The 14382-nt window shown below is 37.6% G+C and overlaps 1 protein-coding gene across 15 annotated transcripts in view; it reads right to left on the bottom strand.

The window, feature by feature from the left end:
* Positions 1–14382, bottom strand: part of ANKS1B (ankyrin repeat and sterile alpha motif domain containing 1B) — a 1083120-nt gene that overhangs the window by 662510 nt on the left and 406228 nt on the right. For all 15 annotated transcript variants that reach the window (XM_070454108.1, XM_070454113.1, XM_070454115.1 and 12 more), the window contains one exon: positions 13897–14033. In XM_070454108.1, the coding sequence (XP_070310209.1) occupies positions 13897–14033 (137 nt within the window). The remainder of the gene's footprint in view (positions 1–13896; positions 14034–14382) is intronic.

Genomic DNA, 14382 nt, shown 5'->3' with positions numbered 1-14382 from the left:
AATGACCTGAAGGGAGAAAGATAATGAGCCATGCCGATCTCTGGGGGAAGGACATTCTGGCAAATCAAGGATGAGAACAAAAAGACTAAGGCAGGAGCCGTTTGGCTTATCTGAGGCAATGCAGCAAAGGCGGCTCTATATAACTTGACTCTCTCTCTACCGCTTAATCTTTCTCAAATAACATCCCATTTTCCTGGTGGACAAATTCAGCCAGGATCTCATCAAAATAAGAGAAATGAGGATAATTAATATTATGCTGGAATGTGATTGACAAGACCTCTGTACAGAAGGATGGTGATTTTAGTCATTGATGGAAGATGCTGTTCATAGTGGATGCTTCCTGGATGCTGACTTTCCCTTCCCCTGCACTGGGTCAGCCATTCACAACTCCAAGCCACTTGTCTTCTTTGGATTCTCTCACATCCCAGATTTCAATGAGTTTATATTTCCTGTGGCTATCATATGGAGACATCTCTAAGGGATGAAATGCTGGAGGTGGGGGTCCTCCATATTGGCTTCTTCCTCAATTTTTTTTTTTTTTCTTTCTGAATTGTTCTTTGTTTCACCTAAAATGATCCATATTTATCCAGGATCATCCTAAGTAGATTCAAGTCACTTAGGGAACTTAAAAAGGCTCCCAAATATGTTACATAAAAGCCAGGGTTGCTATTATCAGAGCCAACTGTGGATGAGATAGTGCGAGTGAGAGGATAGTCTCTCCAAGGTCATATTTCAAATGTGTGCAAATGTGATTTAATTGCCCCTCTAATCACAAATTGGATTGCTATTGAGCTTTATAACTTACAGCACCATGGTACATTTTATCTGATTTGAGCTTTCCTGTGTCCCTGAGAAGGAGGCAAGGTAAATACCATCCATATTTTGCTGACAAATTGAGAGTTACATAGAAAGGGTACATAGAGGATATGTGACAGGGCATGATTAGAATTTTATTCCTAAAAAAAAGGTAGGTACCTATAAGCAAAATGTTGCATACGGTTCCATAAAATACTTGTCTTTAAAGATATCAATTTAATCAGTCTGGAGAGTAGGGCCAAGGCATTTCTAAAAAAAAAACCTTTCGAGGACATATATCCGAAGGAAAACAAAAACTAATTCAAAGTGCCACATGCACCCCCAATGTTTAAAGCAGCATTACCTATAATAGCCAAGACATGGAAGCAATCTATACACTCATCAACAGCTGAATAAATAAAGAAGATGGGTATATATACACAATGGAGTATTACTCTGCCATAAAAAGAATGAAATTCTGCCATTTGCAACCATGTGGATGGGTCTGGAGAGTATCAGACTTAGTGAAATGAGACAGAGAAAGACAAATACTTGATGTTATCACTTATATGTGGAATCTAAACAATGAAACAAATGCATGGAACAAAATGGAAACAGACTGACAGATTGAGAACAAGCCCTAAAATGACGACCCCACTTGTTATTACAGTGCCAATTAAATCACGTGCCCACATTTGAAATATAACCTTCCAAAGACAATCCTTTTCACTCTTGTTATCTCATCCACAATTGGCTCTGTTGATAGCAACACTGGCTTTTAGGTAATGCATTCAGGGAGCCATTTTAAGTTCCCTCAATGATTTGAATCTACTTAGCATGATGCTGGCTAAATATGAGGTTATCCCCACTTCCCTACCAATGGGGAGAAGATATTGGGTGGGGGCAAGATGAGAGTAAGGAATTAAGAAGTACAGACTACTATGTACAAAATAAAATAAACAATAGGAATTGTTTTGTAATAACTGTAAATAGAATATAATCTATAAAAATATTGAGTCTCTATGGTGTATGCCTGACACTAATGCTCCAAAATCACTGCAGATGGTGATTGCAGCCATGAAATTAAAAGACACTTACTCCTTGGAAGGAAAGTTATGACCAACCTAGATAGCATATTAAAAAGCAGAGACATTACTTTGCCAACAAAGGTTCGTCTCATCAAGGCTATGGTTTTTCCAGTGGTCATGTATGGATGTGAGAGTTGGACTGTGAAGAAAGCTGAGCATCAAAAAATTGATGCTTTTGAACTGTGGTGTTGGAGAAGACTCTTGAGAGTCCCTTGGACTGCAAGGAGATCCAACCAGTCCATCCTGAAGGAGATAAGTCCTGGGTGTTCATTGGAAGGACTGATGCTGAAGCTGAAACTCCAGTACTTTGGCCACCTCATGTGAAGAGTTGACTCACTGGAAAAGACCCTGATGCTGGGAGGGATTGGGGGCAGGAGGAGAAGGGGACGACAGAGGATGAGATGGCTGGATGGCATCACCGACTCGATGGACATGAGTTTGAGTAAACTCCGGGAATTGGTGATGGACAGGGAGGCCTGGCATGCTGCGATTCATGGGGTCGCAAAGAGTCGGACACAACTGAGCGACTGAACTGAACTGAACTGAATATAAAGTCAACTATGCTTCATTAAAAATAAAAAGCTTCCAGGACATTCCAATTTGTCCATGACTACTAGTTGACTGTTGTGGTCATTGACTTCCTCCTCAGTTATTTGTCTTTCTGAATTGTCCTTCGTTTCACTATTTTCCTTGGTTTATCACTTCTCTGCTCTCCGCCTTCTCCTCTCACTTGGGTCTGGGTGTGTGCGTGCTCAGCTGCCCAGCTGTGTCCAGCTGGTTCGCACCCCCCCAGACTGCAGCCCACCAGGCTCTGTCCTTGGGGCTTCCCAGGCAAAAATACTGATGTGGGTTGCCATTTCCTCTCCAGGGGAATCTTCCTGACCCAGGAATCAAACCTGTGTCTGCTGTGTCTCCTGCATTGTAGGCAGGTTCTTTGCCACTGAGTCACCAAGAAAACTTTGGTTGTAGGACTCCAAATGATAGTTATGCAGTCTTCTTTGGTTCCCATCTTTAGGCTTGTCTTCCTTTTTCTAATCTATTATTCTCCTCTCAAACTTCATTATCCTGCTGGAATATCAGAGTCCCTCTTGATTACTTTCTCCCTGTTGAGCTAACTGGGCTTTCCTGGTGGCTCAGTGGTAAAGAATCTGACTGCCAGTGCAGGAGATGTGGGTTCAATCCCTGGGTCAGAAAGATCATCTGGAGAAGGAAATGACAACCCACTCCAGTATTCTTGCCTGGGAAATCCCATGGACAGAGAAGCCAGGGCAGGCTACAGTCCATGGGGTTGCAAAAAAGTCTGACACTACTTAGTGACTAAACAACAGCAACAACAAGGTGATTAACGTCACCAGACTACTGGAGATAGAAGAGCAGAGTTCCTCCAGTCAGGGGCTATGTCACATGGGAAATTACTCAATCTAACCTCAGACTCAATCAGTAAAATAAAGCAAAAACATCTACCTGGTAGGGTTTTTATAAGAAATAAGTGAAATACATGCACAATAATAGAAATAAATGGTTCAGTACTCAATAATAAAGATACTTTTAAAAGATTATCCCTTTGAAAGGCTTTTTATTCTTTATCTATTTTTACTGCAACCCAATACAATATACTATACTTATTCTGAGTTATATGCCTCTGCTTTTTACATACCCACTCTCATTTCTAATTCTAAATTTTAGCACATGTATTCTATAACCCATATGTATTCTATATAGCATATATATAGCACATAGATATATATAGCATATACATATAGCATACATATATATAGCATATGTATGTGTGTGTGTGTTTGTGTGTGTGTGTGTGTGTGTATATATATATAGCATTCTATATAGCATATGTATTCTATAGCCCAGTAAAATGCGATTCTAGATTTGGCAAGAATTTTATGCACCCCCAGTTCTAAATCCTTAATGAAGGGAGAGAGAATGTGGTTTATTATTAAATTACTTTATTATTAGCTCATTAAGCACAAAGAAAGTCCAGGAGAATGCCCAAACTATTTGTTTCCTCCAAGTTGAGTTGTCACCTGATTGAAACAGAGGCCATAATAGGCAGGAGTTCAGGAATAGCTCATCTTCTTGCAAATCATCTCCCTTAGACTCTTGAGAAAACTGGGCCCTTGAGTTTTCTCTTTTCTTGACCTTTATGCCCTCTTTGCTTGTTTTTCATAGCTTGTTTTCCTTAGCTGCAAAAGTGCAGCCTGAAATCACTTCATTCTGCTGAATACTATTCAGGATAGGATTTAAAATACATGGTAGAATCTGGACAGCACCAGGAGTACCTCAAAATACTCAGAAGTTTTAAATTTTCCAGATTGGCTTTCTGTTAGCATCCAACTGTGTTCATTAAGATATTATAATGTTCAATATTAAGCACCTGTTTGAATGTCTTCTCTGTGACATTGTGCTAAAATGGTCTCTTCTTCTGCCTCTACCTTGGGTCATTTCTCAAACATCCTCTTTTATTACTATAGATTTGATTCATGCTGTGAAATAGGAGAAAACAGTATAAAATCAACCCAACTAAAACAACCACTGAGGCATAGCTCAAGAAAGCAGTACTTTAGCAACTAATGCTTTATCTAAAGTGTCTTTTGCATCCAGCGATGCCAGAATGTTTGAACTTTGAAGCTGATTAGATTTAGTTTCTCCTCCTATTATACAATTTAACATTTCAATCTCCATCATGCATGTCTCCTTTAGTCTCCTCATTCCTATTCTTTACAACCAGGTTTAATTTCCTATAGCCTAAAATAAAAGAAAAAAACTGTTTCCTTAAGCATGCCCTTCTTTCAACACACTGCCCAATGCTTTCTTTCCTTTTACCACAAACATTTCATTCCTTTTAAAACCAACTATTCAAAAAATTAATCTACAGTTAGTGCATTGTTTTTCTCCAACTCTTCAATGCTTTGCATTTTGTCCACGAGAGAAATTGCATTCTTGAAGGTCTTTGCCCTCATAATCACCACACAAAGTGACATTGTAATCTCCCTTCTCCTCAACCTCCTGACAAGTCTTGACAGTATTGACTAATCCTCTCTTCAGTTTTCTCTTCTCTCTTTATATTCATGATAATGTGCTGTCTTCCTTCTTTCAGTCAGTTCAGTCACTCGATCATGTCCCACTCTTTGTGACCCCACAGACTGCAGCACGCCAGGCTTCCTTGTCCATCACCAACTCCCAGAGCTTACTCAAACTCACGCGCATGGAGTCGGTGATGCCAACCAATCACCTCATCCTCTGTCGTCCCTTTCTCCTCCCAGCTTCAATCTTTCCCAGCATCAGGGTCTTCTCCAGTCAGTTCTTCATGTCAGGTGGCCAAAGTATTGGAGTTTCAGCTTCAGCATCAGTCCTTCCAATGAATATTCAGGACTGATTTCCTTTAGGATGGACTGGTTGGATCTCCTTGCAGTCCAAGAGACTCTCAAGCATCTTCTCCAACACCACAGTTCAAAAGCATCAATTCTTCGGCACTCAGCTTTCTTTATAGTCCAACTCTCACATCCACACATGACAACTGGAAAAACCAAGCCTTGACTAGATGGACCTTTGTTGGTAAACTAATGTCTCTGCTTTTTAATATGTTGTCTAGGTTAGTCATAGCTTTTTTTCCAAGGAGTAAGCGCCTTTTAATTTCATGGCTGCAGTCACCATCTGCAGTGATTTTGGAGCCTAAGAAAATAAAGTCTCTCACTGGTTCCACTGTTTCCCCATCTATTTCCTATGAGGTGATGGGACCAGATGCCATGATCTTAGTTTTCTGAATGTTGAGTTTTAAGCCAATTTTTTCACTCTCCTCTTTCACTTTCATCAAGAGGCTCTTTAGTTCCTCTTCGCTTTCTGCCATAAGGGTGGTGTCATCTGCATATGTAAGGTTATTGATATTTCTCCCGGCAATTTTGATTCCAGCTTGTGCTTCTTCCAGCCTGGTGTTTCTCATGATGTACTCTGCATATAAGTTAAATAAGCAGGGTGACAATATACAGCCTTGAAGTACTCCTTTCCCTGTTTGGAACCAGTCTGTTGTTCCATGTCCAGTTCTAACTGTTGCTTCTTGACCTGCATACAGGTTTCTCAAGAGGCAGGTAAAGTAGTCTGGTATTCCCATTTCTTTAAGAATTTTCCACAGTTTGTTGTGGTCTACACAGTCAAAGGCTTTGGCATAGTCAATAAAGCAGAAGTAGATGTTTTTCTGGAACTCTCTTGCTTTTTTGATGATCCAGCAGATGTTGGCAATTTGATCTCTGGTTCCTCTGCCTTTTCTAAATCCAACTTGAACATCTGGAAGTTCACAGTTCACGTACTGTTGAAGCCTGGCTTGGAGAATTTTGAGCATTACCTTGCTAGTGTGTGAGATGAATGCAATTGTGAGGTAGTTTGAACATTCCTTGGCATTGCCTTTCTTTGGGATTGGAATGAAAACTGACCTTTTCCAGTCCTGTGGCCACTGCTGAGTTTTCCAAATTTGCTGACATATTGAGTGCAGCACTTACATAGCACCAACTTTTTTTTTTAAGATTTGAAATAGCTCAACTGGAATTCTATCATCTCCACTAGCTTTGTTCATAGTGATGCTTCCTAAGGCCCACTTGACTTCACATTCCAGGATGTCTGGCTCTTCCTCCTTTATCATTTCTGAATGCTTCTTCTGTCTCTCTTTTACTAAGGCCCTGTTTCTCAAGTATATGTGAAGAAATTACTTAAACTTCCTGGTTCTCAATTTCTTCATCTACAAAATTACAATAATAATATCCATTCCCTCCAAAATTATGAAAATTAAATTATATTAGGTGCTTCACAAATATTAACTATATTCCTAAGTGAAAGCATTTGCGAGCATACCACCCTTGGTACTACCTCCCTTTACCATCAAATTCTATAAAAGACTGTAAAATCTTTACCTTAAGCTCCTAACCTCTCTCACCATAATTCTACACTAATATTTCAGTTTGTATACAATGCTTCACTCTCAATGAGTTCACAAAACCAAATTTGTCATATCACTCTCTCCTTCATCAAAATGAACTTCTGCTTAAGTTTTCCCTATTATCTATCACTCAAAAATTCCAGTCAACCAGTCATCTTTGACTTCCTTAGGTCTAATCCATCTCTCCATACATGTTTTATCCAAAGTGTCTCTTGCATCAAATGCTGTACAAAAAGGATAAAACATCATAACCAAGTTCAAAGTTTGATTAACTTTCAAAATTAAAGGAGTGCATTTATCACTTTAATAGAACAAAAAGAAAAAAGTAATATGATCATCTAAATATATATTAAAAAACAATAAAATGGGAAAAAACACTTTTATGTTAGAAAAAACTTTCAGCAGGTATACCTATGGCTGATTCTTGTTGATGTATGAGAGAAAACCACAAAATTCTGTAAACCAATTATCGTTCAACTTAAAAAATAAAAAATAGAAGAGAGAAAAGCTCTCAGCAAACTAGAAGCAGAAGGGTACATATAAGAAATTTGTAGCTTACAGTTAATGTTGAAATACTGAGTATGTTCCCTCAAAATAGCAAATAAGGAAAGGATTTCTGGCTTTACCACTTCCATGAACCATAAAGATAAGAAAAAGAAATAAAAGACATAAAAATCAGAAAGGATAAAGTAAGATCATCATTATTTTCAGATGATAGGGGAGGAAAAAATCCTAAGGAAATTATTTTTAAAGGAACTACTGTGAGTTTTGAATGAAATTATCCAGGTGGAAGATACAAGGATGATATAAAACTCAATTGAATTTCTATATATCAACAGTAAAAAAATTGGAAAGTTAAAATATTAAACAGTACTAAAGCATTAAGTCAACTCAGAGAAAGGAAAGTCTTTCACCATATAGAAAAAAAATGAAACTTGACTACCACCTCACACCATACAAAAATGATTTGTGATAGATTGCAGAACTAAATGCAAAAGCCAGAACCAGAAAGTTTATGGGGGAAAAAAAAATGGGTGCATGTACTTATAACCTGGAAAAAGACACAAAATGCACTAACCATGAAAAAAAAAAATTAGATCTCACTAAAATTAAAATATTCTATTCATCATAAGGTACCATTGAAAAGTATTAAGGCGGATTCTTCCCTGGTGGTCCAGTGGTTAAGGATCTGCTTTGTAACACAGGAGACACGGGTTTGATCCCCAGCCAGGGAAGATCCCTCATGCCATGGAGAAACAGCCCACGCGCCACAGCTACTGGACCAGCACTCTGGAGTCCATGCTCCGCAACAAGAGAAGCCACAGCAGTGAGAAGCCCAGGCACCTCTACTAGACAGTGATCCCTGCTCACCGCAGCTAGAGAAAGCCACAGAGCGGCTAAGACTCAGCACAATCATAAAGAAATACATTAAATAAAATGTTTTAAAAATTAAGGCAAATCACAGACTGGGAAAAATATTTGCAGGGCATAAGCCAGACAAATAACTAAAATCTTTTAGAATTATAGGAGAATTTAGTAATAAATGTAGTAATAAAAAAATTGTAGTAGTAAAAAGGTAATACGAATGTAGTAATAAAAAATTACTACAAATTGACAATTAGGAAATTGAACAATCCCATAAAGAAGATGTGAACAGGCACTTCTCAAAAGATATAATAATGAGCAATAGCCACAGGAAAAAATGCTTAAAGCCATAATGAGACATGCTTTCATACCCATAAGGATGGTTAAAATGAAAAAAAAATTGAAAGTGTAAATGTTGGCAAGACTGTGGAGAAATCAAAAATCTCAGATATTTCTATGTGGGATTAAATTATAGAACTACTAATTCAGAAAACTCTTGGCAAGTTTCTTATAATACTAGTTATTCATCTGCCTTACAACCTGATTTCTACTTTTTGGTATCTATATGAACATATAGTGCACATTCATTCATAACACCAAATAACATGAAACAACTATGTTAATCCAACTACTCAGCAAAAAGGAAAAAAAAAGGCATAACATGAGTGAATTATATTGAGTGAAAGAATCCAGACCTGGGCATACATAAAACATACACACACAGTAGGATTCCATTTACATAAAGTCCAAGGATAGGTAATTCTAAATTATGATGATAAAAATCAGAAAGAAGTGGCAGCAGTGGTGAAGAATCTGCCTGCCAGTTCAGGAGATGCAAGAGATGTGGGTTCAATCCCCTGGGTTGAGAAGATCCCCTGGAATAGGAAATGGCAACCCACTGCATTATTCTTGCCTGGAAAATTCCATGGAAAGGAGACCCTGATGGGCTATAGTCCACGGGGTTGCAAAGAGTCAGATGTGACTGAGCAACGGAGCAAGCATGCATGCACACACTGAGGCAGGAATAAGGGCCCCTGACTGGAAACAGGCAGGAGGCAACTTTCTGAGGCTAACACCAAATTTCTATATCCTGCCTGGAGCGGTGGTTACACCTACGTATGCAGTTGTCAAAATCCATCAAACTATATTCTTCTATTAAGGGTAAAAAGATGCTTCACCGCAAACATTACATTTTTTAAAAAGGCATTACAAAGAAAAAGCAAAAAGAAAACTGGCATGTCAGTGCTGTGCTGGGCTTAGTCGCTCAGCTGTGTCCAGCTCTTGGCGACCCCATGGACTGCCCACAGGCTCTGCTGTCCATGGGGATTCTCTAGGCAAGGATACTGGAGGAATGCCCTCCTCCAGGGCATCTTCCCAACTCGGGGGTCAAAACCAGGTCTCCTGCAATAGACCTACCTAAATTTTTTAACATGTATTTTTCAAGTATTTCAAGTACCTTTTCAAGTTTAGAAACAACTCTATTTTCTTTTTTTTTCCCAAAGATGAGTATTTTTAATGATGAAAGGTACAATTCACAAAAAAGATAGACATCATAAACTATTAGACACCTTAACAACAAAGAAACAGGCACATAAAGCAAAAATCAGAAGAAATATAAGGGAAAAGAAAAAATATATAATCATAGTGAGATACTAACATTTCTCTGAGAATATTTTATCAAGTACAGAAAAAATAAGAATAGGGGCATCCTGAATGATGTCATTAATGATTTAAATATAACAGATTTCTATTAATTAATTTATATTAATCATATCCTACATAAATTTTCAAGTATGAGTAAGTGGGCCTAGCCTTGCAAATTCATCTAAATAGAGAGCTTCAGGCTTGAGGGTCAATATACTGAAAAGAGACAAAGAGAAGCCAGTAGCACATCAGTATTTCAGACTCTGCGAATCAAAAACAGAAAGTTTCACAGCTTCCTCATCCATTCGTCTGCTGATGGGCATCTGGGTTGCTTCCATGTCCTGGCTATTATAAACAGTGCTGCGATGAACATTGGGGTGCACGTGTCTCTTTCAGATCTGGTTTCCTTGGTGTGTATGCACCATTACAGTATACTAACACATATATATGGAATTTGGAAAGATGGTAATGATAACCCTATATGCAAAACAGAAAAAGAGACTCAGATGTATAGAACAGACTTGTGGACTCTGGGAGAAGGAGAGGGTGGGATGTTTCAAGAGAACAGCATTGAAACATGTATATTATCTAGGGTGAAACAGATCACCAGCCCAGGTTGGGTGCATGAGACAAGTGCTCGGGCCTGGTGCACTGGGAAGACCCAGAGGGATCGGGTGGAGAGGGAGGTGGGAGGGGGGACTGGGATGGGGAATACATGTAAATCCATGGCTAATTCATTTCAATGTATGACAAAAACTACTGTAATGATGTAAAGTAATTAGCCTCCAACTAATAAAAATAAATAGAAAAAAAAAAAAAACAGAAAGTTTCACAATCTGAGGAATTTTAAGACATGAAAGAGTTAAAAGAAGCAAAGGTAAAAAGATCAAATACAGGATGCAGCATTAACAGTTGTGACTTACTGAGTTAATAAATATGTCAAATAGTCAAACTCAATAAAGCACTGCAAAATCTGTCACAATTAATACACCAGTCAGAAACACATGCAATGTATAATCAGCTGTACCTCATAGTGAAAGCAAGAACTCATTGGTTATAATGGATATCTTCCATTTATAGAGTTATGAAAGTAGACTAGATAAAGGTATGCATGAGGTGAAGGAGAAGTAACCCAACTTGCTCTATCTGATCAGTATCTATTTGTAGTGAGTGAATAAGATGAACAGTTCTGTTTTTATCTTGCATCTGTTCTGTATCACTCTTCTCACAATAAGACTAAACACATGTACTAATGCCCAGGCAAATAAATGTAAATTAATGATTAAGAGTTGCACTTATACTTCTATTTTCAAGGCTTATCACCAGTTTTAAGAGTGAAATGATTATTCCGATAATGTTATTAATTTCTAATTAATAAATGAAAACAGTATTTGAATACCCATAAGGAGATTAGTCCTGGGTGTTCATTGGAAGGACTGATGTTAAAGCTGAAGCTCCAATACTTTGGCCACCTGATGTGAAGAGCTGACTCACTGGAAAAGACCCTGATGCTGGGAAAGATTGAAGGTGGGAGGAGAAAGGGACAACAGAGGATGAGATGGCTGGATGGCATCACCGACTGAATAGACATGAATTTTAGTAAACTCCGGGAGTTGGTGATGGACAGGGAGGCCTGGCATGCTGTGGTTCATGGGGTCACAAAGAGTTGGACACGACTGAGTGATTGAACTGAACTGAAGTCAATTAAATCACATTCATGCATTTCCAGACAGAAAATACCAGGAGACTTATCAAACACCTAGAGGGTTAAGCTAGGCTCTTATATAAGCTAACCAATAATTATCTCTTTGGAACAGTAGCTCTCGACAGTGTTCCATTCCTGACACCTGCGCCTTGTCAGAGCACAGCAGGGAGTCCTCTGTTTTATCCATCTAGCTGTCCCCTATTCACACCCTCTGGTCTCCAAACCATTTCTTGAAATCACATGTTCTACTCCAATACTCCTTCATAATTACTTTCACTTGAATTTTCTATTCCCTGCTCTCTACAATGTATGAAGAACCCCAGGAGATCAGGGCTCAAAAGGAGAAATAAGTATTGCACCAAAGTCTCCGAGGTAAAAGAAAGAGTGGCCCAAGTGAGGTTATATTCTTTCTTAATTATATACCTTAGCTGTTATTGTTCTACAACATACATACATATGTATGGCTGCATTGGTTCTAACTGAAATACCATCGTCCTTAGTTTCACAATTTTTTCCCTTCATTTTTCCTTCCCTAAATCATCATTATAACATCTAATAAAGGAAAGTAGAATCAGTTACCTTCATACACATTTAAAAATGGACAGAACCAAGGAGTGGAGTCAAGTGGAATTTCTGGCTTTAACACTACTCCTAGATTTCTTCAAAGTTTACTAAAATAAGATATGTAAAGGAGGATTTATGGAGTAAGATCCTTTAGAGTTCATTAGACTACACAGAAAGGAATCTTTTTCATTCACTGAATGACCAAATGCATTTATATTAGAGAATTTACACTGATATAAAACTAAATGTTTAGTAATAAATTTTGTTAATATATATAAGACAATCTCCTGTATAAATAGTTTAAAATGTTGGAAATGCAATAGCTGCACAATAGCACCAGAAACACCTTAGCCTAGTGAGAAAACCAATGATAATAAATGTGACATTTAGCAACTAAATCTAAGTTTAGTGAGGTTTATTTCCTGAAACAAATGAACTAGGTCAAATTTCCCTGAAAACGAAGAGGAATTATTGAAGACATTTTCCTGCTCCACATACCAGGACATTGTGTGAAATAATACCTATGCCTAAATGAACCTGTAAGTTTTACCCTCAAAATTATATATTCTGATGAGGAGTTTTCTACCCTCTGAACAGGATCGCAGGAGACAATTATTACACCAAGGGAAGTACAAGAAACTTCAAATCAGTTGCACAACATAGCCCCTTTGGAGTGCCAATATCCTTATCCATAACACTAAAATATACATTCCCTTGGAACTGATAAAGGTTGAACAAAATAATCTGTAGGAAAGTGTTCTATAAACTGTAGCAGATATGTAAAGCTTAAATGTCATTTTACTGATGAGGATGATGCTTATAATTAAAAAATCCAAAATAAGTTGTGTTAAAGAAGGTAAGATGTTAAATAAATTATTGCTCATTTAGGTCAAAACAATCTCAAAAGATATATTTGTTCTGCAAATTGGCTCATAATATTTGTTCATACTATATATCTAAGTAGATAGTGAATGGCATTGATAGGATCCAAAGTTCCTCTCTCTTGAGTTTTGTGAGGCCCATTCAGAATGAGCCAGGTTGAGAACACCACCAATTCCATGTTCTGAGTCCATCTGTTGGCAAAAATATAATGCAAACAGCTTTATAAGTGCTATTTTCAATGAAATATCACAGAACAGCTTGTCCCAATGATATTTCTAAAGCTTGCCTGCAAACCGCCTACTGGGAAATCCAACTGAAAGAAAAGGGGTAAGAGAAAGAAACCCATACAGAAAAGTGACAGAAATGGAAAAAAAGAACAAAGGGTAAAGAGACTAGCTAGAGGAAATTGAACACTGGAGAAAAATAAGGAGCAATGAGAGGTGCAATATCAAATACAGACAAAATTAGTTTGAAGCCATAAAGGATAAAGATTTGGGGGGAAATATATATATATAAACAGTTGGGGTGGGAGGATAAAGAACTTATTACAAACAATGTGGCATGTCCAAAGAAACGAAGACAAAAGAAAAAGGAAACACCAGAAAACATGTAACAGCTCAACAGTTTGAGCATAATTATTAAAATGTTGAGAAAAATGATGTGAAATAGCCATTTTTCTCAGCTTGTTTTTTCATGTAACATACAAATTCAATTTTCCAAAAGCTAACAGATTTCAATGTGTATCATTATCTCCAAGAGAAGGAAACATTCTCTTCCAAGTTCATTCTTTAACCTGGAAGTCCATTTGCTTATTATAAAATAGTCCCGGTATTGCAATAGAGATGGTGTGCATGCACTGATTCAAAAACAAAATGTATTAAACTGCACATGATGTCATGATGAGCACTTACCTGGGGTCGAATGACTTTGACAATATTTTTGAGAGCAGTGTCAGGAGATGGAGGTGAGCAGTCAGGTGTTGGGCCTGTGGAGCTGTTTCTATGGTTACTAGTTCCTGGAGCAGTAATTGCTACCTCAGAGGCATTATCTGGGAATAAAAATAGAACGACCATGAACCTAATCACTCAGTTTACCTTCTAAGACTTAAAGTTACATTAATGAACATGAATTGATATTTCAACTTAAAACTGGTATTAATTACAAGATCATAATGTGGAATACACTTAGCAGTTTATTTTAAAGATAATTTGTTTATTGAATGTTTTATTTTCTTTTATAATGGTAAATATCCCCCTGTAGTTTTGTTTCAAGGAAGAAGAGTATCATTACTTAATTTATAATGATAGATCATCCAGCATAAATGTTTAGATTGTCATTATACAGATGACTAAAACATCACCTTAACTTAAAAAAATGCTCTTTTTATATGACTGGAC

The sequence above is a fragment of the Odocoileus virginianus genome, chromosome 23 (assembly GCF_023699985.2).
Source record: "Odocoileus virginianus isolate 20LAN1187 ecotype Illinois chromosome 23, Ovbor_1.2, whole genome shotgun sequence".
Classification (NCBI taxonomy): domain Eukaryota; kingdom Metazoa; phylum Chordata; class Mammalia; order Artiodactyla; family Cervidae; genus Odocoileus; species Odocoileus virginianus.
The sequence above is the reverse complement of the archived record's forward strand: the minus strand, read 5'-3'. Positions and strand labels throughout refer to the sequence as shown.